Here is a 24,557-nt window from a genome sequence, read left to right as displayed (position 1 = left end):
AGAAGGAACTGAGATTAGTAGTCTTACTAAAACGCTTCCTGCTGCAGTGATGATTATGATTCTCACTCAAAAAAAAGTAATAGGGTTTTTTTTTATTCGTCACCTTGGCACTGTGAGTTACACACAGGCTCTGGTCTACATAGTGATGTCTGCTTAATTGGTATTTACATCTCTGTTGCACCTTGATCTTGAGAATGCATATCGGAAGATCAAATCATTATCTCATTGGGATTTATTGCTATCAAGTAAGGAAAGTTGGGATTTAAACTTAGTGAATAAGATCTTTGGAGACAATAATCTTTGAAGAAATCTATTCCTAGTTATACCAAGCAAATTAGAGAAAAAAATGGGATAAATCAAGATAATAATAGCAGCTCACATTTATATGACCCTTTGAAGTTATAGAAGTCAACATATGACAGTATTATTTCATCTGATCCTCATGACAGCACAATGAAACATAGATAGTATTAAGCTTATTGTATAAATACTGATTGTGGTTCAGATTGGTTAATCAATTTGTTGATCACACAGTCAGCGAGAACCAAAGAAGGAAATCATGTTTCTCTTGATAGAGTTCAACACTATTTCTATTAAACCATACTTCTTTTCCAAGTTGGAAGCAAAATTATCATCATGAAATTTTAAAGTTGGAAGGAAGCTGAAATATAATTTGACTCAGCCCTTTCATTCTTATGTATAAGGAAAATAGGTCCTAAAAAGATGAGGCTTGTCCAAATCACTTAGTCAGCTACTGGCAAAGCTTGGCCTAGAGCTTAGTTTGCTGGCTCAGAGGAAGAAAGAGCTCATTTTCTAAAGTTCATAAGATCATAAATTAATAGCTGGAAAGCATCTTATACATTGGGACTCTTCATTTTATATATGATAACACTGAGATAGTCTAAGTTGCTGAGGTATTTCAAAAGTAATGCAAGGCCTATTGGGCATACCTCCCAAAATAGTAAAAGTGAAATGACTAAAATTTACAGGGATAGACTACTTTATTTTTAATAGTATTTTATTTCCATACTTATCATATTGAGCAAAAAAAAATCAGATCAAAGGAGGGAAAAACACAAGGATAATACAAACAAACAAAACAAAAGAAAGAAAACAAAGAAACAAAAGGTGAAAATACTATGCTTTGATCTATATTCAGTCTCCATGGTTTTCTCTCTGGATGCAATTGCTATTTTCCATGCCAAATCTATTGGAATTGGACAGGCTACTTTAATATGTCCTTGTCCCATCTCTTATAGAAACATAATTAGAAAAAAAGCTTTCTATGAATCTTTTAAAAACCAAAATTTTTGAGGAGTTCCATCTGATTGTATTTAGTATTATTCCTTTGTGTTCAATCCTGGAAGTACTGTCAGCATTTCTCTATTAGTTTTAAATATTTTCTAGCATTTATCTTTATAACCTGAATTGGCTTTAATTTTGCTACAGATATTTTTATTAAGGTTTTTTATATGCATGGATAATTCTCAACATTCACCCCTGCACAACCCTGTGTTTCAAATTTCTTCCTTCCCTTCCCTCTACTCCCTTCCCTAGATATTTGCTAGAGATAGTGAGAGGAAATGAATAATTATCAAAATGAATGAGTTCATGTACATTAATAACCTATTGAACTTTTCAGGTTGGAAGACTTTACATAAATAATGTGGTTTTAATACATAAATGATTATTATGTTCATTCTCTTGATGTTACATGGTATATACATAATCTTTTGCTCCAAGTAGAAGAAAATCATGTAAAAAAGAACCCCCTAAAAAGCCACATTTTCAGTTCCTATTTTTTTCTCCCAAATTGATGTTGTTCTATAGGTAATTTTTCCAAGGCTTATTTAGAAAAATGGGTTAAATAAATTATTATCTTAGCATCTGAGACCTTTTGCAGCAAGATGCCATCTTATTTTCTCTGCTGCAAATTACTGTTCTCCTTTGAACACAACCTCCTTGTGGGCAGAGACTCTTTGTATCCCTAATACCTGGTTTAAATGCTTATTAATGGACTGATTGATAGGAACCTGGGTAGTTGGACTATTAACCCTGAATTGTACTTTCCTGCCTCTACTTATATTGCTCTTTAGACCTGCCCTGCCCTCTTTGATCATCATTCTCCACCCACTGAATTCCCAGCTATACTTCAAAAGCCCAGCTCCCATGCTATTCCTTCCAAGATTTCTTGGATGTTCATTCCAGTCCTTCCCTTACTAGAGCACTATGATTATTCTTGTCTAGTGCACTTAGTATCTTGTGATCACTCAGTTGTTTTTCAGTCATAGCCAATTCTTCTGCAAACACATTCAGGTTTGCTAAGCTACTGGAGTGATTTGCCATTTCCTTCTCCATCTCTTTTACAAAAGATAAGTTTATCTTTACAAAAAGGAAACTGAGTCAAACAGAGTTAATACACAATTAGTAAATGTCTAGGTGGGTTTTGAACTGGGGAACATATTCTAGGCTGGCCTCTATGGCTCCACTTAGTTACTCCACTTAGCACCAATCTAATGGTTTTAGAGTGACTTTTGTGGGTACCTTGCATCCCTTCTCAGACCATAATTTCTGCCTTCATTTACTTTCAGATTCAATGTTCTCTCCATAGTAGGTATTTAACATTTGTTGTTATTTAATGTTTCTGCAGCTTCGTCGGCATCCACGCAATGTAGAAGAAGAAACAAAATATGTTGAACTGATGATAGTGAATGATCATCTAATGGTAGGACTTATTCTTTGTTTGAAACTCATTCATGCTCTAGAGAAAAAATGAATCACAACTCTCGTGAGGGTAGAAATAAAGTCTTGTATATTGTAATTAAAGAGGGTGCTAAAAAAATCAGTGTGTAACCCTCTGTTAAAGGGTTAACTCTCTGTTATCTGTCATTCTTGCCATATGACTGAGCTCACCTCCTTTTGTGATTGGATAATTCTTTGAAGATATCCCTTACGTCGTTTCTGGCATATACAGTATTGTAGGAAATAAGTTGAAGCCTATGTGTTCCTATCATGTATACTTTCATTGGGGAACAATATGACAAAATAGATAGAACTCTGAACCTAGAGTCAGGAAGAGCTATTTTCTTGAATTCAAATCTTAGTTTAGACACTACCTAGACAAGGCACTTTACCCTGTTTTCCACAGTTTCCTCATCTGTAAAATGGGCTGGAGAAAGAAATAACAAACCATTCTAGTAGCTTTGCCAAGAAACCCCAAATGGTGTCACAAAGAATCAGATATTGCTAAAACAACTGAACAACACTAGGCCAAATATGGTGATTCCATTTTCAACATAAATGAAAATACATGTGGAATGCAATGTTGACATGTCTGGTCCTTATTTTCTGTTTTCTTGCTAATATTTTTATCTTTGGATACATTTGCCATTTAAGTGGTTATTACTCTGTTGGGTCTCGTCAAAGTTTCTGTTGATTTGTCTCCTTTCATTGCTATGCACTGGTTTGTGAAGTGATATTGCTTATGATTTTACACAACTCTTCTCAGTAGTGTTTTATAACTGAGTGTATGTTCTGATGTTGCCCTTGACTGCCATCATGCTGTAATGAGATTAAGTATTTGCTGGCTAAGGGGGTTTGGAGACTCTTTTGGCCTCTTCATTTGGCAGCTGTTTCTATTGTTTAAGCTTTTATCAGAATTAATGATGAATTATATAAGTATCTTTGTCTTTTTCCTATGATTTGACCTTGATTACTTAATTAAATAGGTATGTTGAACTTAATGCTATTGTATATGGTATCTTCTTCTCACCTTTACTCTTCCCCCCCCCCAAATCTACTATTGACTTTAACTTTTATTCTGACTGTTTATTCAGCTATTTCTGAAATGACTGCCACATCGGTTACCAATCATTTCCCATATGTTAAAATATAGTCCATTTTCAGTGTGTATGTGTGTTGATATTTGGTGCTCGCCATATCCAGCATCTTCTGACTTTCTTCTGGAAGTATTTCTAACATACCCCAGAGGCTTCTGAGTATTTACAAGAATTTAGCCTCTAGTGATTCTCAAACCTGAGCCATATTTTCCAATATACTTTTCACTGTCTTCCCCTGTGCTCATCTTCACATTGAAGTTTCATGGCATAAAGCATATGTTGGCCTGGTTTGAAGGACTTTATTAAATTCTTCAAAAATATTTCTTTACTTTTTCTGCAACAGCTGTTGGTGCTTAAGCTGTAATTATCTTCATGGTGGTCTTTTTTATTATGATTTTGCTTCTCCCAGGAGAACTTGTGAGCCATCTTTCCATTTAGTTGCAATTTCCTCTAGTCTTTTGTTGTTGTTGTTGTTTTTCATGAGAATATCTATATTGACATCACTCAGTTCTACCAGTATTAGGTTCATTGTAAGAAGATTTCAGACTTAGAATACTGACATCTAAGTTAATGTTTAGAGATGATTTGAAATCATAGCATTCCTTCCTATCCTACTGCAGAAAAATAAAGGGACACAGGATTGAGGGCGAGTTTGCTTAATTCTCAAGAAATATTTTTAAAATGTCCACAGTTTTAAATTTTACCTGGTGAGTTCAAGTACAATTGTATTGATTCACTGTGAGAATAAGGATTAAAATTTTGGAGTCAAAGGTAATTTTTTTTTGCTAGCAAATGCCTTCATAGAACCTTTCTCTCTCCTTCCTCCCGCCCCCCCCCTCTCTCTCTCTCTCTCTTCCTTCCTCTCTTCCTCCCTTGTTTTCTTTCCCCACTCTCTCTCCTTCCCTCTCTCTCTTTGTATGCCTCTCGAATGTGTGTCTACACACACACACACACACACACACACACACACACATATATACCCACAACTGATTATTGCCTGCATTAGTCTTCTTTTCATGCTGATTGGAGTGCTGGAACATGGGGTATTAAACTCTTCCCAATGCCTTCTTTATAGAAGGTAAAAGCTGGACCTTTAATCTCACTCTGTTCTGAGTCTACAGCTTTGTCTAATTTTAATTCCATTTCTCTCCATTCTTTTTCTTTTTTGCATGTTGTCTCTTCTCCTTAGATGATAAATTTCTTGAGGACAGGGATTACCTATCTTTTTGTCAGTTATATACCTAGCACTTAACACAGTGCCTGGCACATAGTAGGCATTTCATAAATGTTTTTTTGGATTGTATATAAATATATATAAATGTTTACACACACACACATTATTCCATTCTCTCTTTCCTGCCCCAAGCACGCTCATGGGTACTCACATATACACAACACATACACTTTAGAAAGTAAGTTCTCTGAGAGCCCGGACTGTTTTCACTTTTACCTTTATATCTTCAGAAACTAGAAGACTATTGGTATATGGTATTGGTATGGGGAGTACCCAGATGTGGAAACTCTGTCAATGTAGGTTGACATCTCAGCTTTTTCTAATCTTAGAAAGTTGCCTAGGATACCAAGAAGTTGAGTGATTTGCCTATATGTGTCAGAGGCAGAGCTCACACCCAGGTCTTTTTGGCTTAGAGTCTAGCTCTCATTCTATGATCCCACATTGCCTCCTGTAGATTTGATAAGAATTTTATCTTATTTATTTTTTCTAGACCTATGATTTCATTTAAATGATGAACTCCTTTTGTGCAAACTACTCTCATCAACACAGATTAGCAATTCATCTGTAATTTATATTATATGCAATAATGTGTCATGTATTGTATATGTAATTTATATAATTGGAGAAATTCCTTGGAACCTGAGAGTTTAAATAATTTGCCCAAGGTTACATGGCTAGGATGTATCGTCATGTTTTCATTCCAAATCTAGCTCTCTATCCACTACATTATCCCTCTCTTTGTTGTGATATTATAATTATAAAAGACGATTTAACTTTTGGCTGCTTTAAAAATGCTTAAAAAAAAAACTAGAGGGGTAGCTAGGTGGTGCAGTGGATAGAGCACCATCCCTGAAATCAGGAGGACCTGAATTCAAATTTGGCCTCAGATACTTAACACTGCCTGGCTGTGTGACCCTGGACAAGTCACTTAATTCCAATTGCCTTAGCAAAAAAAAAAAAAAAAAAGAAAGAAAAGAAAAAATGAGTGATTATTCCTACTACTACTGTGTGATTGTTCTCCAAGATTTCTAGGAGATATTTCTGGTATCTTAAGATCAGCTTTCTGTCTCAGTCATAGACATTTGTTACTGAACCTTAGAAAATAGAAGGATAATGATCATTTCATATCATCCTCTCTTTTTATAGATGAGGAAATTGAGGTAAAATGATTCACCCACAGTCCCGCATTTGCAAAAGTAGGACTAGTGTCTTGAAATAGACCTTGTGTCCACTTCTCAGTAGTCCAAGAAATCTTTATTCTGTTGGGGGAAAAAATGTCTTCAAGAAATCTACTTTTTTAAAAAAACTTGCATTATTATCATACTTTCTAATCATATTCATGTTCTCTGAGTGTACCTTCAAAATCTTAATATATCAATGTTTGACTTGAGAAACTCTTCACTTATTTTCTTTCATTTTCAGTTTAAAAAACATCGACTCTCAGTGATGCATACAAATACCTACGCTAAATCCGTGGTGAATATGGCAGATTTAGTAAGTATAAATTCAATTAAATGCCATTCTCAATAAGTTCCAAATCACACTTGCTAATGATCCACATAATATACCTTGTCCTTTTATATTGTAATTGAAGTGGATGATGGAGATTTCAGATGAAGTCATGTGTTTTCCTGAAGCTTCTGATAACCACATAATAGGTTTTCTAAATCCAAATCTATGTCTGGGAAGATAGTTTAAAGGAAATCAAATTTGATGAGTTTATGTCTGTAATCCCTTCTGTAGATTCCTCCCCAGAATAAAGATCAGAATTGATTCCCTTCTTAAAGGGCGACTTCAAATAAAATAATCCAAAGATAGAGCCAGGTACCCTCCATGTATGAACCCAAGATAGGTGCTGATATCCGGACCTCAGGTTCTTGTGCTTTCAGCTATACTGGCTTACCTAAGGTTCATATACCCATGGTTTCTCCAGAGTTTTTTAACAGCCATCATTGGGTAGAAATGATTTATCCTAGGATTCTTCATTGTTTTAGGGAAGCTTTAGACTGACCTACATTCTGCCTAAGATGTTAGCAAAGGGATACAAATTGGTTCCTTATTAATAATGTCAGATCATGTCATAACAGAATCCCTAACTATATTCCCTGGTATGTGATTATAGTTATTTGGGAGAAATATATGGAAATTAGAGAAAAGATAACTTTGTCTACTGAATTTTGTAGTCTTTCCTAAAGCCCTCTCTCCACACCAACTATTTAAAATTTCTACTTCTAACAGGCTTCCTCTAGATTTATTCCTATGTCCTTTGATTTTACAACTTGTATGTTCATTTCATTAATATACTAGATCTATAAGGAACAACTTAAGACAAGGATAGTGTTGGTTGCCATGGAAACCTGGGCAGCTGACAACAAGTTCACCATTTCTGAAAAACCGCTGACGACCCTCCGTGAGTTCATGAAATATCGGAAGGATTTTATCAAAGAGAAAAGCGACGCTGTCCACCTTTTCTCGTATGTCCTTTCACATCCTGTTTTACTGCTTTTTTTCCCATTCCCTTGTGAATCCATCGCTCTCTGTGATTGAGACTTATTTTTGCTCCCTTCCATCATTAGATAATTAAGAACAATTATCCCAAAGCTATTTGGGGGTCTTAAAGATGGGCAGACGTAAATGCATGGATTCTCTTGTTTTTCATGTAAATTGAAGTCTCAATTTCAAGATTTTTTTTAACAGACTTTCATTTTTCTGTGTGCTTTTGTTTGTATCCCAAATGACTTATCACAATTCCTAATACATATTTGTTCATTTATAAATGCTTATTGAATGATGCTTTAATATCTATTTGCTTTCATTTTTCCAGTGTTCCCTGTAGCTAGAATTTCACATGAATGGGATTTCCTTGGTATAACATCATATTTTTACCAAACATATTCTTGTACTGAAAGGATAGTCTAGAGCACCTTCCATGAATCTTTTAAGCAGCACAGGCTAGTGTTTTCCTGAGCATGCTCACTTTCTGGGACTTGAAACTTCCTACCCAATAACACATTATCTGCAGATCCATTTTGTATTTTTTCTTAATTTTCTGAAATTCTTTTTGTGATAGTGAAATATCAACATATTTTATCTGTGATAATTAGTAATTGTCATTTAATTTGTTCACTTTATTATTCATTTTTGCTTATATATTTATTCATTCACTTGTCAATTAATTAATTAATTTGTTTATATATTCATTTTTATTTTGATACTGATTTTCACTATCTCACCCAGACCAGTGGTCACTCACGGACTAACCCCACTACTGAATGTAATAGAAGTTTTGACCTACTCTGTTTTTGGCTCGAGTTGTTTCACACCTCATTAGGTAGCCAGTTGGCTGCCATGCTCCCAAGGGTACCATATTAGTGCCAAGCTTTCTGAGATACATGATTAGCTTTAGTCCTATTGCAGCTCAGAACTCCTAAACTCAAGCCATCCACTAGCATCTGCCTGGAATTATCAGTGTGCACCATCACCTAAGCGACACTGTAGAAATTTTAAGAAATCATCTAAAATTGCCTAATAAGAATTCCTTGGGGAAGTGAGGGAGAGAATTCTAGGAGGTGTTTTTCTATTGAAGATTAATTGATCCACAAGCTAATGATTTGTTGCTTTATGTGTGCATGCATAAAGACCCTTATCTCTCACAAGCTAATGCAGTTTAGAAATGGTGACTTGTCATGAGACAATAAATGAGTAAATTAACACTTTGAGGTGCTGTAAAACTGTGGACAGTAAGCAATTTTTTGTTTGTTTCTTTCCTTTTCTAAAAGGGGAAGTCGATTTGAGAGTAGCCGAAGTGGGGCAGCTTATATTGGTGGGATTTGCTCGTTGCTGAAAGGAGGAGGAGTGAATGAAGTAGGTGTGCACATCTGGAAAATAGTCAAAAAGTTCCCCACCATTTTCAACATAATTACTGAATAGTGCATAACTTTCAGATATCAAGTTATTTGTGTTTATCATTGTTAGTATAGAATGTCAAAGGGGGTGTAGCGTGGTGGGTAGAAAGCTAGATTTGGAGTTTTAAAAAAGCTAGGTTCAAATTCTGCTTCTGACAGTTATAAGCTGTTTGACCTTGGCCAAGTGAATTAACTTCTCTGAAATTTCAGACAATTCTCTAAGGCTGATCCATAAAGTTACAGATGCCATTTCTCCTGGCACTCTTTAGTCCTGGCCATTAGTTCTAGCACTCATAGATCTTTGATTTATTGACATAGACACATCATCACTACAAAGACTAGAAGACAGAATGGGGAAACATTATTGAAAACAATTTCTGTTTGCATTGTGCATATTCTATGTATGAATAGTTATTATGAAAAAAATTCTACTTCATTATTTAATGTTTTAAGTGCTTTGTAAATACAATTTTATTTGATTCCCACAACAACCCTGGCATAAAATAATATAATATATTATATAATAATAAATAGTAATATAATAATATTATATTTTTTATGTTATATAATAGCATGGTATTTTACTATGCTATTGTTACATCATTGAATAGGCTAGGAAACAGGTCAAACAAAGGTTGGATCACTTGCCCAGGATCCCACAGTTAGTAAATGTCTGTAGAGGAATTTGAACTGAAGTATTCTTTACTCATATGGTCTAGCCACTAAAGCCACATAGGTGCCTATTTTTATAAATTATGTAAGAAGTGAATAGTAAAAAAAAAAAAAAGTATATGAAACTTAGTTTTATCTACATTCAATAAAGCTTTGTTTATTTCTCAAAATTTTTTGCAGAAAATTGACTCATTCTCTGATTGTTGTTACTCTCTAGCTTTTCAATTTTAAATTCCTGACAGAGAATTTGGTCAATTCTGAAGGAAAGCTTGACTCCTGGCTTGCCATCAGTATTCTCAAAGGCAATTTCTCAGGGTAATAAAGGCTAAAATGAGTGCGCTAAGAGAATATGTTCTAGATCTTCTAGAACCATTGGGAGGTCAAGTGATTCACTCCCCCAATTTGAAGAATGTTTTATTTTCTGTTGGTTAAGAATGAATCCTAATGCTTCTCTCAATCTCCAGCTTTTTTATATTGCATTTCCATTTGAAGGCAATGGCTTTTTTTGTTTGTTTGTTTTTTGGTGGAGGGAAGGAAGAAGGGGATATTTTAAGTCTCAAAGTTTCCCAAGTGATAAGAGGCCCATGAAGGTTTTCTCCACTCACTTCTACCTTATAGCAGCCTAAGAGTCCCATTGTATTTTTGTAGAAAAATCAGAATTTTCAGTTAAAGATGAGTGCCATTTGGCTTCAGTTTTAGATTTAATTACCAACCCTAATAGATCAAAGCACAATCAAACAAATGACTTCTGACAGTTTTCTTCAGCACAGGGCTGGACATATAGTTGGTGCAAAATAAATGCCCATTAAATTGAATTCTTTCTGAATGTCCAATATTTTTTGCCAACTGAATGTGTTGAGCCTGTGCTGAAGTAAATTCCTCAAATTTATTCAAGCTTGATTATGTTCTGAGATTTTTTTTCTGGTCCAATTTGATAAGAATAATACTTTACACATTTTGTTGTTTTGTTTTTTCCAGTTTGGGAAAACGGATTTAATGGCAGTCACTCTTGCCCAATCATTAGCACATAATCTTGGTATTTTCTCAGATAAAAGAAAATTAGTAAGCGGTAAGTTTTAGAAAGTTTGTATATCAGTTTATATCAATATTTTTATACAATATATCAGTAACATTTTACTTATAACTTTGGAAGATACTTTTATAAGCTTAAATTTGGAAAGGGAATAATGGAATTCAGTTGCCCACCTGAAAGCAAAGTAAGTATCCAGGAGGAGATCATGGCCTTTGTAAAATAGGAGTAATTAATTAATATTGGTGATATTGGTGAAATAAAATGAAAAGTAAAATAACATCAAATTTAAATTTTTAAATTTTGCAAAATAAAAACATGTCTACTATATTGATAGTAAAATCATAGACAGAGAGCTAATCTTGAATCCAGAAAGAACTGAGTTTAAAATCCCTTTTAAAAAAAAATACATATTGGCTATGTGACCTCCAAGTAACTAGACAACTCTATAATTTTCAGTAAAGATGTCAACTGCATTGGTAAAAGGATTTTCCTCATTTGGAAGTTCTCTTTACTAGTGAAATCATAGATCTAGTTCCTATTCCTAATCTCTGCTAAAAATTCATAGTAGAAGTAAATAGGGGTAACTTTAAGGCTAAACTAAGGTTAAGCTGTTATTTTTCTATTGAATGGAAAACCCTAGCTATGTAGTATCAAGGCATGAGATATATGTAATACTTACAAAAAGAATTTATATTTATAAAGCTATTTAAAATGTAACTATATGAAGACAAGGAATCATTAAGTACTTAATTCAAAACTTAATGGATTCTTTACTTATTTTAAATATTGTTTATGGAACCAGTAAAATTTGATTAATAAATAGCTTCCAAGAAGTCAGATCTATCTGTTCACTTCAATTGAATTTTGTCCATGAATAGTCAGTTTCACTAGTAGCTATAACATAATTTGCCATATCTATATTTAGGATAAGTCTTTTCTGCCTTAGACCAAAGGATGCTCTCCCTCATTCCTACTCCCCACCCCCATGCATAATTCTAATATCATTATGTTATTGTGAAGATGATCCCTCTAGCAGTATTTTATTTTTGTTTAATAAATTTTGTTGGGAATTTAAATTTTTGGGGAAAAAAAGATTTCAATTGGACATTCTGAATGAATGCTTGCTTTGGTTATTGTAAACTGACAAAAGTGAAGACTGAGGAAAAAGATGGAATCATAAAAATTTCCAATACCATATTTTAGTAAATTGATGTGTAGAGTATTGGAAATGTGGAAGTATTTTTGAGGAAAGGGAATGCCTTATGTTGTTTATAAGTTAGGCCTGTTTTCAAAAAGAAGTAACAGATAGTGCTTTTCAAAAGATACTTTGAGGAATGAGAATTAGCTAAAGATCTGTTTTTAAAATAGAAAACTCATAATATATTTACTTGAAATGCATTTTTATGTTTTTCTTAGGTGAGTGTAAGTGTGAAGACACATGGTCTGGATGCATAATGGGAGACACGGGGTAAGTGCTTTGCTTTTTATACTTTCACATTTTAGTAATAAGAAAATAATGAAATATTCCTTAGATAGGTAGACTTTACTACTCAGAATTATGAACTTACTGACCAAAATTAGGATAACTCCAGACAGAAAGTCTCACCATAAGTATTTATGGAAAAATCAATATTGAACTTATTATCTCTATGGAGATAATTCCATGATCTCTAATCCAGCTCTAGGCACTTTACTGAACTTCAGTCCCATATTGCCAGACTGCCCATTTCATACCACATTGTCTCAGAGACATCTCAAACTTAACATATCCAAAACAACTTGCTATCTTTTTTTCCAAAGCTATCCCTCTGTCATACTTTCCTCTTTCTGTCAAGGACATCACTGTTTTTCCAGTCACTCAAGTCTGTAACCCCCTAGTCATTCTTGGCTCCCCATTTTATTTATTCATAATTTGTATTCAGTTATCAAATGCTACCATTTCTATCTCCATGATATTTGTCTATTCCAACTCCTCTCTACTCATATTACCATCACCATCATAGTTAAGGCTCTCGTCATCTCTTACCTGACTATGGCAATTGTGTTTCTGTTAATCTCTCTAACTCATACTCTTCCTCATTCCAATCCATGCTTCCTATTGGTACCAAAGGTATTTTCTTTAAACCTACATTTAACTGTCATATTTTTCTTCAAGCAACTCTGATAGTTCCCCCATTTTTCTCCAGTATAAAATGTAGAATGCTTTATTTTTTAACCCTATGCTACTTTGACTGCAAGCTATTTTTCCAGTATCATTATAAATTATCCTCCTTCCTCCACTTACTAGTCCCATCATACTAGCCTTCTTTCTGCTCTTCACAAAAGGTCCGTCATCTCCCTTCTCAATATCTTTATCCAGGATGTCATCCTTTCTATTCTCTGCCGCCTGGAATCCCTCACTTCCTTCAAGATGCTGCTCAAACCACACCTTCTAAATAAAGTCTTTTCTAAGGCTCCTAGCTTCCAGTGTCTTCCCCTAATAACTTTGTTTTTAATTTCTTTTTTATTTACTTTGTATTTTTCTTGCATATATTGATTTTCTCCACTAGAATAGCTAACAAAAAATTCAATTCTAATCCAGAAAAGTTTAGTGATAATCTGCCAAATGTGGGAGCACATTAATACACTCTAGGGAGTGGCAGTAAGTCAGTCCCTATTCTTATATGTTTTAATCTATTTAGAGAAATGGAGAAGGATGCTAAAGTGGTTTTCCATTCTCTTCTCCAGCTTATTTTACAGTTGAAGAAATTGTGGCAAATAGGGTTAAGTGACTTGTCCAGGCTCACACAGATAGTAAGTTCTTGAAGCCAGTTTTGAACTTCAACAATTCTTTCTGATTGCAGGTCCAGTGCTCTCAGCACAATCTAACTGCTCTAGATAAATGTACACAGGGTCATATTTGAGGTGTGAGAGAGGACTGATCACTAGGGAAATTCTGGTTGCTAAGTGTTAAAGAATACTTAGGAATTAAAAGGAGGAAGTGCATTTCAGATGTGAAGAAATAGCCTTGGGATGGAGATGGAAAGTAGAATGCATTTGTTTTTAAAAGGCAAATGTGATAATAGCCACACTGTCAGCATGTAAGAGAGTCTAGAAATTATAATATCCACATTATAAGCATGTAAGAGCGTCTAGAAATTTGGAAATGTAGAGAGATGAGAATTAGTCTTGGTGTTTTGATTATAAGTATCTATCAAATAATACCAATTTTCAGGAGACATTGCTCTGCAATAGACGAGCCATTTTCTTTAGTTAGAGGTGCGTGTGAGGGGGTGATTCTGCTGAAGTACATTTGATTTTCATATAAACCATTAAGAAACATTAAGCTACTTTTTTCATCCAAATATAACTTATATAGCTTGAATAAATATCTTGTGAATGAGTGGGAATTGTCTTTTTCTTCCACTTTTAAGGGGAATGTACACACTAATAATCACCAGCAAGAGAAACCAAAGGGGTCCAACTACTGATTTTTCTTTTTTTCTTTCTAGCTATTACCTCCCTAAAAAGTTCTCCCAGTGCAATGTTGATGAATATCATGACTTCTTAAAGAATGGAGGTGGTGCTTGTCTCTTCAATAAACCATCAAAGGTAATAAAATGAGTTCCCCTTACAGAGTGCAATTCTAAACAGAGGCCATTTATTTTCTGTTCTTTTATAGCTTCAGAAACATATATTCCAAAGACATAAGACTCCATAAATAAAAGATTTCTTGTCGAGTCAGTAATCCTCATTGTCTAGACAAGGTGAAACACTAGTGTAAATTTGGATCTACCTTTCCTGGATCTGGATTTACAATGATGTGAAGAAAAGAGATAGAACCTGGGAAAGGTTCACAAATGTAAGGGGATGGACCAAAGATTTGATTGGATGTAAATGCATGTAGAAGGCCCAGGAATATGACTCTGAAGGTAGTAGGAACTCCAGAGTTTGGTGTTGCATCTGTGTTCTCTGTATTTACTTATCTATCTATATTAGATATCTTTATATTTAAGTATATACATTTAATCTATATGATTAAAAATTGAAAAAAGGAGAAAACCTGAACTCCCAGTGCTGTTTATTTGTTGTTGTTAGTGGTGATGTTTTCAGTTGGATTTTACTGGTATAGGAAATTCTTTATGAGGAAAGTCCTTCTACCAATTTATCTTAGCACTTGCTTGGTAACTTAGTAGCCTTAAAGAATTTTGATAATTTGGGGGCAAATAATCATGATTTCACTTATTGTAATGTTCTCTCTAAAATGTAATGTTCTCTGTTGAGGTTTTTTTGGGCTCTCTGGAGGCAGCCTTTGTTTCAGTTCAGTAATCACCACAAATGCAGCTAAGGGTTAAAGTCCAAATCCTTTATTGTCTCCTTCAAAGTCTTATCTACTTTACTTGGGGCTCAGCTAGTTTTCTGGAGGCCTCTCTCTCTCCTTGGTTCTGAGAGCTTGAGCTCCTGCCTGCCTTCTCTGGCATCCAAATCTCCCCAACTCCAAAGGTTTGTACTTCAGCCTGCAGCCACCACAAAGGTGGATGATGGAATGAATCTATCTCAGCCTCTGAGAGCTTCTAGTGCACTTGTCCTTTCTGGTCCTGAGAGTTTCTAGCTTATATGTCCCCACTGAGCACACACCAATTATTATATCACCAGAAACCATTGTTTGTTGTAGGATTCAATCAATGCTAAATTAGATTTAATCATTGTCTCCTCAATTCCACTCAGTATCTTTTTTCAAGTCCTGTCCCATAACATCTCCTTGTAGGACTAAATCAATCATACTGAACCATGCTAAATTAGGTAGCTATGTCTCTATCAATTCCACTGACTTAGTACCTTGTAAGAATCCTTTGTTTCAAGTTCAGAGTTCTGTTCCATAACAACTTATAGCCTAAATTTGGGAGAATAAGAATGGAAAGTATGGAATCTTCTCCATAAGCTTAGGTGAGGTTTCTGAAAAGGGGCCAAAACCTTGGACCAGAGATGGGATTAAATCCACAGAAAACACCATGATAACTGTTATAGCGAGCTGAACTTTGTAACCAGAACTAAGAATCTCCATCCTAGCTTATAGCAAGAAGGTTCACTTTCTGAAAACTTTCCATCTTGATTTTATATGGACAAATACTAACATAGATTCAAGTCAGAAAAGCAAGCTTCCCTCAACTTTCATTTTCAGATGCTTTCTAGTATGTATGTGTGTATGTTTTTCAAAACATGTGGTATTTAATATTTTTATTTTAAAATATACAAATGAAATGAATTCTGTGAGGAGAATCAAACATAAGACTCAGGCAAAGGGACACAGTAGAATCTCAGATCAGAGGTCAAGTACATCCATATTCAGATATATCAAGTTTTCTCCTTGATCTAAAAGTAAGCATTTTATTTCAACATATGCATGTGCGTGAGTGTGTGTGTGTGTGTGTGTGTGTGTGTGTGTGTGTGTGCTTTCTCATTTGCTTCTACAGCCAAGGTTTTTCCTGGTGCCTAATAAACAGATTTGAACTTTGCCTGCTTGCAGGGTAGGTGTTGACATATCCTCCAAACTCTGTTATTATCCTTGCTCTGCTTTACAAGTACTTTACATTGTCAAAACCCATTTTTCTTATTAAGAAATCAAAATTTCTTGAAGGAAAAAAACCTTCTGTACCATGTACTTAGCTATAGCTTATTAAATTCTGTGGTCACTGATTAGAGGGGAAAGTGGTTCCAGTTATTCTCATCAGGCATTTTGGATACATTTACATGTTAAAGTAAAAGAGAATGCTTTGTCCCAGTTAATTGTGTGAATTAGATTATCAGCCTCTATAGCAGTATGTGGAACTGCCTAGTAATCATTTCTTCTTTTATTCCTTATCCCATGCTAGGGAATTTTAAAATTGTATCCCACTGGATTACAGAACAGCCAGCCCTTTCAAAAACCTCAGGGAGGTGAGGGAATATAATGAAAGGAAACCACTGCTGCTTTTAACATTGAAAAGAGACTGAGGGCTTTTTACTGAAATAGCTTTTGTCCTGAGTCCAAAACAAGTGAACAAATGTATCTTTCATCTGCATCACTTGCCACTTCAGGTTTTCAAAGCTGCCTTACTTATGAGGGTCACTTTCAACCTGGAGTGAAAAATAAAGAACAATTACTTTATTTGTGAAGGCAGGACTGGGAATGGGATCTCTGGGTGCAAGAGTTTTAGATTTGGGCAGTCATGAAAGATCATATGTTCGTTTGAATGCCTGTTGTCTTTCTAGTGTGGGTTGTATTGCTGGAAGTAAAAAAAAATTAATTACAAAAATGTATTATTCATCAACTTTTCTTCTTACCTCCTTGTCAAAGAAAATAAAATATGGTCAACAGAGTAAAAGTAGCGAGTATTTTCAATAACAAAATAATAATGGCAGAATTAGTATGGTAGTATGATGGACTGGATGGAATTTAAACTATTTGAGAGTAAGATTTGTTTCATTCTTGGTATTTCTATCTGCAGTACAAAGAATTTTAGCATAATTCTAATCTAAACTGATTTTGTTCTCCTAGGCAAGTGACCCAGGAAATTAAGAATCTAAGTAGTAGAGAAGATAGTGATCTATCTAGTGTACTAGTAAAGGGAGTTTCATGAGAGTTCATTAAATTAATAAAATGTGTGTATATATATATATATATATATATATATATATATATATATATATATGTAAATATATAAGGGGTGTATGTATATACATACACAAATACACATACATGTCTTAGTTCCTTTAATAGACCTTAACTTACTTTTGAGATAGGGACAATTTCATTTTCATCATCAAATGCAAAATACATTTTTAAATGATTATTGATTGATGGCAATAAAGATTTGTGTTCTAACTCTTTGTCAACAAGAATTACTTCATCTCTCTGAGCTTCAGTTTCTTCCTTTGTAAAATGGGGATGATAATGCCTATAATGTTTACAGGAATGTTATGAGGGTTCAAGTACATGTAAAGCACTTTGCAAATATTAAGATACTATATGAATGTCAGCATCTCAGTTATTGTTATATATTGTAAATACCTACTGGACAAAAGTTGCAACTGGTCTCAGGCAAATAAGAAATATAAATCTATGCAAAGTTAAGTTACTGGAAGTTTCTTAATCTATCCACAGAGTATAAGAATATAAAGGAGGAACTTTAGGAGAATAAGAATAGTTTCTATGAAATTTTATACTTGTAAAGCAAACCCTCTGAATAATGAAGAAAAAAATTAATATCACAAAAAAATTAATATCACAAATGTTTAGCTATTTAGAATTGAAATTTGTAATGACATGGCTGGGGATAATTCCAAGTATTAATTCAGTGTAATTTAAGTCAATAATTATACCATCTAATTCAGATGAACAAATCTACTTGGTTGCATACTTCTGTCTCACCTAAAGACATATGACTACAACTGAATTGAAAGCAGAAATACTTTATTCTGGATTCTAAATTAATAGGATTAAATGTAAAGGACCTTGGAGTTCATTCTATCAAGCTCCCTCATTTTATAGGGAATGAAATTAAAGCATTAAGAATTAAAGTGACTTGCCCAAGATCATATGGATTATAAGGGATAACTCTAAGATTAAAACCCTGGATTCTGTATCAAGTGCTTTTCCCATTGCACTTTCACTTGAAAAAAAAAAAAAGTAATGTACTTTGAGTACTTATGTGTGTCCTTGACAGACTCCCTCTGTGCCAAAGCCACAGACTTTATGACTGTGTTTGAATATCATCTTCCCCTGAATCCTGTGAGATTTTTAATATTTGGGTTTCCCTCCACAGTTACTAGATCCTCCTGAATGTGGCAATGGCTTCATCGAGACTGGAGAAGAGTGTGACTGTGGCACCCTTGCAGTAAGTACTTGGTGATGGCCAAATGCCCCTGAAATCCTATGCCTCTCACACTAGGATAGTAAAAGCACAGAGAATGCTTAGTATAGCTATGCGCAGAGAAACAGTTTGGATTACTCATGGAAAGATTATACTTTGAGAGGGAGAAATAGAGTCAATTTAATTGAGGAATGAGACTCCTGTCTTTTCAAATATTTATCTTTCTTAGGAGTGTGCCCGGGAAGGAGCAGATTGCTGTAAGAAGTGCACTTTGACAGAAGACTCCCAATGCAGTGATGGTCTTTGCTGTAAAAAGTGCAAGGTACTAGAATCCTAGATCTTAGTCTATTGACAAGAGGTGACTAATTCATTCCAGATCTTGAAGAAGATGGAAATAGTATTCAGTATGGAGAGTGGACATATTGTTTGAATATTTTCCTTATTTCACTACTGTACATTAATGGAAGCAAATATTCATCTAACCTTTATTCCTTCCCTCTTTTTCTCCTTTCCCTTCTTTTGGAATCTATTTCCAGATCCAAATTTTATTGCTAACTTCTCTTTTTGATTACAGCAAGTTATTTAACTTCTCATCTCCTCAGAGAGAAGAGAGATAAGGGTCTTGATTGAAATGGCCTTGAAGGATTCCTCCATGTTTATAATTATGAACCTGTGATTGTCCTTTTATAAGGTATTGTTGAGGTGGAAGACACCCCAATGATATTAGGGTCTCCAGATCAGTGTTGTGGGTATGGCAAAAGAATTCACAAACTTAATTTGTCAGTTAAGGGAATTGAAGGAATTTAGCAAAGAGCCAGAAGCAAGAAAATAATTTTATAGAAAAGAGAAACAAAGGTCAGGTTCAAGTCACTGATATGCTAGGTTTATGACTTAAAGGTACAAATGAGCAGTGGTAGGAGTGAGATTGAACCCATGGATTCTATGGTTTCTTGAAGAGTTTTGAATAGAGGTGGAACAGCTCCCATCATTGAATTTTATGGCATTGGCCTTATTGTATGCTAGCCTTAGAGTTTCTCAGAAATTGCTACATTCTCCCTAGGAGCTATATATCATCAGTATTTTTCTTAAGTTTCTTTATGATTTCTACCCTATTTTAGATAAAATGAAAGGGAGAAAAAGAAGTTTAAAACATATGATTAAATGCAAAATTTAGAGTTGAATTTTAGAGATCACCAACTCCAAATTTTTTATTTTGCAAATAAGGAAACTAAAGCCTAGAGTTTTCAAATAATCTAACCAAAAGCACAGGATGTAGAAGAATTCATTTCAGACCAGTTCTTTATACTCCAAATTCAAGCCTTTTCCACTAGACTTTTTACAAAAAAAAAAAATTAACAGTGAAATTTTTCTCATCCTTTCATTTTGGGAGCTAAGTGGTCTGGGCAGAGTAACTTTCATCTTCTAAATTATCTGCCTATCTGCAAAGTACATTTTGGAGGTTTATTTTATTCACTTCTTTGATTGATGATAATTGCTCTTTTCATGATAAAATAGTTTCAAAGTCCCTGACAACAAAACGTAAAAAAAAAAATATATATATATATATATATATATATATATATATATATATATATATATATATATATATATATATATATCCTAAAGAGATTGGAGAAATGGGCCTTGGTACTTAGGGGGCTTTCAGTTTCCCTGGGGAGAGAAGAAAAACACATAAAATGGGCAAATAGCAGTGCAAGGTAATATATGATAAAGTGCTAAATAAGAGAAAGTGCTTTGAAACTCTAAGAAGTTTAAGGCAGATGTGAATATGAATAATCAGGAAAGAAAAGCTTACAGATTTAGTCCTTAGCAAATTTAGGGATCTGGGTTCAAATCATAAGGGAATAGTTGCTCAACCTGCATTAGAAAAATATTTTTTACTCCTTTCCAGATGCCAAATCATCTCAAGCTTTTGCTTGTTTTCATGTTATATTCCTCAGGAAAATGTAAGCTTCGTGAGGGCAAACCTTACAAATTTGAGTCCTTACCACTTCCTTAATCACCATTCTGCTCCCTGAAGCCTCTTACTAAAGTTAATTTGCTTTCCCCTGCATCCTTGTCCTCATTCTTCTGAAATTATGAACTAGTTTGTGGTTTTTCTTCTTTTCTATCTTGCTGCAGAACCTGATGCCAAGTAGTCTACATTGGAGGTCATTTAATAAATAAGTGTTGATTGAATTAGTGGAGGGCTGAGACTAGGATAATCTTTGAATTCATACTTTGAGGCATCCCTTTAGGCAAATTTTTAGGACTAATAGATAATAATAGCCATTTTGTCAGTTAACAAGACATCAGAGATTTTCAGGTCCTTTCGCATGCCCTCTAAGGGTTCTTCCAATTGTGTGAAGGAGATAGAAACACAGAAATATGGCCATTAATGTATTTTTAGAGACTGTAGATCTCGTATAATTATCAGTACATCACTGAACAAGACCCAGGAAGCTGGGGACTATCTTGGGCTTGATTTCTTTTTCACTATATGATCTAGGCCCTATTACTTCATTTTTACCAGCTGTTTATTGTTTTTAAAATTCGCTTCTTTGGTTTACAGAATTGTAGTTTTAGTGATAAAATCATTTCCACTCAAGAGCAACAGAAAACAAAAAAAAATACACCAAATGGGAATAACTATAACTCTCCAATAAAAGCCTATTACAAAATGTCTTTTAAAATGTAATAAGGTCACAGCTGGCTCCACACTCTATTGTCAGCAAACAAGAGCTTTATAGGAGATAGTGTGGTAGAGGGGGGAAAAAACCACTAGATTTAAAGTCAGAAGATCTGTATTCAAATTTCATTTTTGATGATTACTGTATGATATTAGCCAAGGCACTTAAACTTTCTGGGACTCAGTTTCCCCAACTGTAAAGTGATGGGATCAAACTAGATTGCCTCTGAGATTCCTTCTATATTTAGAGCCTATGAACATGTCTGTATGCATAGAGAGAGAAGAAAGCATTAAGAACTGAGCTGATTAGGATAGCCTTTACCTAAATGAGCCTTGAAAGGAAATGAGGATTCTATGAGGGAAGATGAACCAACTTATATTCCAGTCATGGAAGACAGCTTATGTGAATGTCTGGAGGTCATTTTATATAGCAGTTTTAGGTTTACAAGTAATATTTGAGGAGACAACTACCAGGGCAATGGATGGAGCACCAAATCTGAACTCAAGACAGCCTGAGTTTAAACATGGCCTCAGACAATACTGATTAAGCATATAGCTTAACCTTGTTTATCTCAGTTTCCTCAACTGTAAAATTGAGGTAATCATAACATCTACCTTTAAGAGTTGTTGTAACAATCAAAGGAGAGAATATTTGTAAACGACTTTTAGCAAGGAGCCTGGCACATGATAGTCACTATATAAGTTCTTATTCTCTCTTCCATTAAAATTGTTCCTATTTTTCAGGTAAGGAAGCTCAGTAGCTTTGCCCAGGGTCACTAGTAAATATTAGAGCAAAGTCTTAAACCTGGGTTCTATATTAAATGAAATCTCAGAGTTGGAAGAAACTCATCACCCAAATCTAATCTATAATTAAAACAGAATTCTTCTCCCCTACATTCCCAACAAATGGTTGGTTATTCAGCCTCTACTTGAAGACTTTACTTCTATACTTGTAGACAGCTCTTATTTTGAACGGGAGTTAGCCTCTTTATGATTTCCATCCACTGGCATTTAGTTCTTCCACTTGGTTCATCCACTTAGTTCTGTGTTTGAGCCAAGGAAAGTAAATAAAAGTCCTCTTTTCTTGGATATCTCTGTAAGATACTTCAAGATAGCTAACATGTACCCTGTAAGTCTTCTCTAGGCTAAAATTCCCCAGGTACTTCAATTACTCCTAGTTGATGGACATTGCTTCACTTTACTCTGTATACTTTCCAGTTTGTGAATTTCCTTTAGAAAATGAGGTTCCTAGAAGAGAAGAGAATTAAGTGCCTACTATGTACCAGGCACTCTGTGCTGACTATTTTACAAATATCTCATTTGATTTTCACAACAGCTCTTGGAAATAAGTACTGTTATTATTCCCATTTATAAACTGAGAAAACTGAGATAAACAGATTTAAGTAACCTGATGATCCTCTAGTGCCTGAGAATAGATTTGAATACAGTTATTCATGACACCAGGCCTTGCATTCAACCCTTATATGTATATACCTCTCTAATTGTATCCATGGCCAAACTATGGACAACCCTTGACCATTAGATCCCTCTGAAATGCTTGAATTCTTAGTTACAGGTATAAACACATAAAATATCTAAAATATCTCATAAAGAACAAAGAAAATTCCTTAATATTTTTTCAATAGTATTTTTTCCAAATAAATCTAAAGGTAATTTTCAACATTCATTTTTTTAAAACTTTGTGTACCAAATTTTTCTCTCTCCCTCCCTTAGCTCACCCTTCCCCAAGGCAGCAAGCAATCCAATATAAGTAAAATATGTGCAATTCTTTTAAACATATTTCCATATTTGTTATGTTGTACAAGAAAAATCAGGTCAAAGAGGAAAAAAAACTACAAGAAAAAAAACAAGCAAAGAAACAACAACAAAAAGGTGAAAACACCATGCTTTGGTCCACATTCAGTCTCCTTAGTTCTCTCCTCTGGATGGAATAGCATTTTCCATTCCTGACTGTCTTGTGTCACTGCATTGTTGAAAAGAGCCAAGTCCATCACAGTTGATCATCACACAATCTTCTTGTTACTGTGTACTATGTTCTCTTCATTCTGCTCACTTCACTCAGCATCAGTTCATGTAAGTCTTTCCAGGCTTTTCTGCTCCTCATTTCTTATAGAATAATAATAAGAAAATTCTTCTAAAGAAAATTATAACAGTATCTTCCCTAAAATTCTCTAAGTTTCACAGAGATTCATAGTAATAGCAAAAAGTACTTGTCTCCAAAGAGTAATTAAGGCATCTCCATTTTGGTATTTGATATAAAGCTGTTTAACCGTTCGACCATTATTTTGCATTTAATGTTTTCAGGGGTTTTCAGCCTTTTCTCTTTTCTTTTTAACTTTTTTTAGTTTCAACCTATGGGAACTCTATGTCGGGAAGCAGTGAATGACTGTGATATTGAAGAAACTTGTACAGGAAACTCCAGCCAGGTAATTTTTCATAAATATAACTTTCTCCAAATCTGAGGTGGGGGGGAAGGAGAGAAAAAATGAGAAAGAGAAAGGAAGTAGAAGGAAAGAAGGAGGGAAGGAGGGAAGAAAGGAGGGAAGGAGGGAGGGAGGGAAGGAAGGAGGGAAGGAAGGAAGGAAAGAAGAAAGGAAAGAAGGAAGGAAAGAAGGAAGGAAGGAAGGAAGGAAGGAAGGAAGGAAGGAAGGAAGGAAGGAAGGAAGGAAGGAAGGAAGGAAGGAAGGAAGGAAGGAAGGAAGGAAGGAAGGAAGGAAGGAAGGAAGGAAGGAAGGAAGGAAGGGAACAGAAAAAAGTGGCACCTAGAAAAGGTCTTTTGTGGTTACGTTCATGGTATTGATCCCCCTGAAAAATGTAAACGAAGGAGACTCTCATATTCCTCTCCTGTATGACACCTAATTCCATCTATTTTTAGTCATTCCTCAGCAGTCTTGGTTTCAGCTCACAGCCCAGGCAAGAGGAGAAAGTGCCTGAAAGTTTAGTTGCAAAACTAAGCCTATATTCATGATTTAAAGTGGCTTTTGAAAGCAAAAAAAAAAGTATGCCCATGGATTTACTTACATATCCTTGATGAGGGAAGAAATAAAAAGGACTATGTTTTGTCTCATAATCTTTTAGAGTGGAGGTCTACAGAAGATAGATATATTTTCATAAAACACCTCTGGTCTAAAGAGGTGTTCCTTTCTCTTGACATTGATTTTAACATGGTTTCTTCTGATAAAGCTCATTTATTAGCTGATCTTGAATTTTAAATAACTCAGAGACAGACTGGAATAATTTATCCAGATAAATCTATAAATTTCATCATGGCCAGAGTCTTTGCTTGAGGAAACAGGCATTTAGTAATATTATATTTACTTAAGTCATTTAAA

The 24,557-nt window shown here is 34.6% G+C and overlaps 1 protein-coding gene across 8 annotated transcripts in view; it reads left to right on the top strand.

The window, feature by feature from the left end:
* Positions 1-24,557, top strand: part of ADAM22 (ADAM metallopeptidase domain 22) — a 265,301-nt gene that overhangs the window by 185,456 nt on the left and 55,288 nt on the right. For all 8 annotated transcript variants that reach the window (XM_074266617.1, XM_074266620.1, XM_074266619.1 and 5 more), the window contains exons 9-18: positions 2,651-2,725; positions 6,496-6,567; positions 7,381-7,547; positions 8,853-8,937; positions 10,629-10,719; positions 12,100-12,151; positions 14,175-14,274; positions 18,468-18,539; positions 18,745-18,837; positions 23,571-23,651. In XM_074266617.1, coding sequence (XP_074122718.1) covers positions 2,651-2,725; positions 6,496-6,567; positions 7,381-7,547; positions 8,853-8,937; positions 10,629-10,719; positions 12,100-12,151; positions 14,175-14,274; positions 18,468-18,539; positions 18,745-18,837; positions 23,571-23,651 — 888 coding nt within the window. The remainder of the gene's footprint in view (positions 1-2,650; positions 2,726-6,495; positions 6,568-7,380; positions 7,548-8,852; positions 8,938-10,628; positions 10,720-12,099; positions 12,152-14,174; positions 14,275-18,467; positions 18,540-18,744; positions 18,838-23,570; positions 23,652-24,557) is intronic.

The sequence above is a fragment of the Sminthopsis crassicaudata genome, chromosome 5 (assembly GCF_048593235.1).
Source record: "Sminthopsis crassicaudata isolate SCR6 chromosome 5, ASM4859323v1, whole genome shotgun sequence".
Taxonomy (NCBI): domain Eukaryota; kingdom Metazoa; phylum Chordata; class Mammalia; order Dasyuromorphia; family Dasyuridae; genus Sminthopsis; species Sminthopsis crassicaudata.
This window is presented reverse-complemented; position numbering and strand designations above follow the sequence as displayed.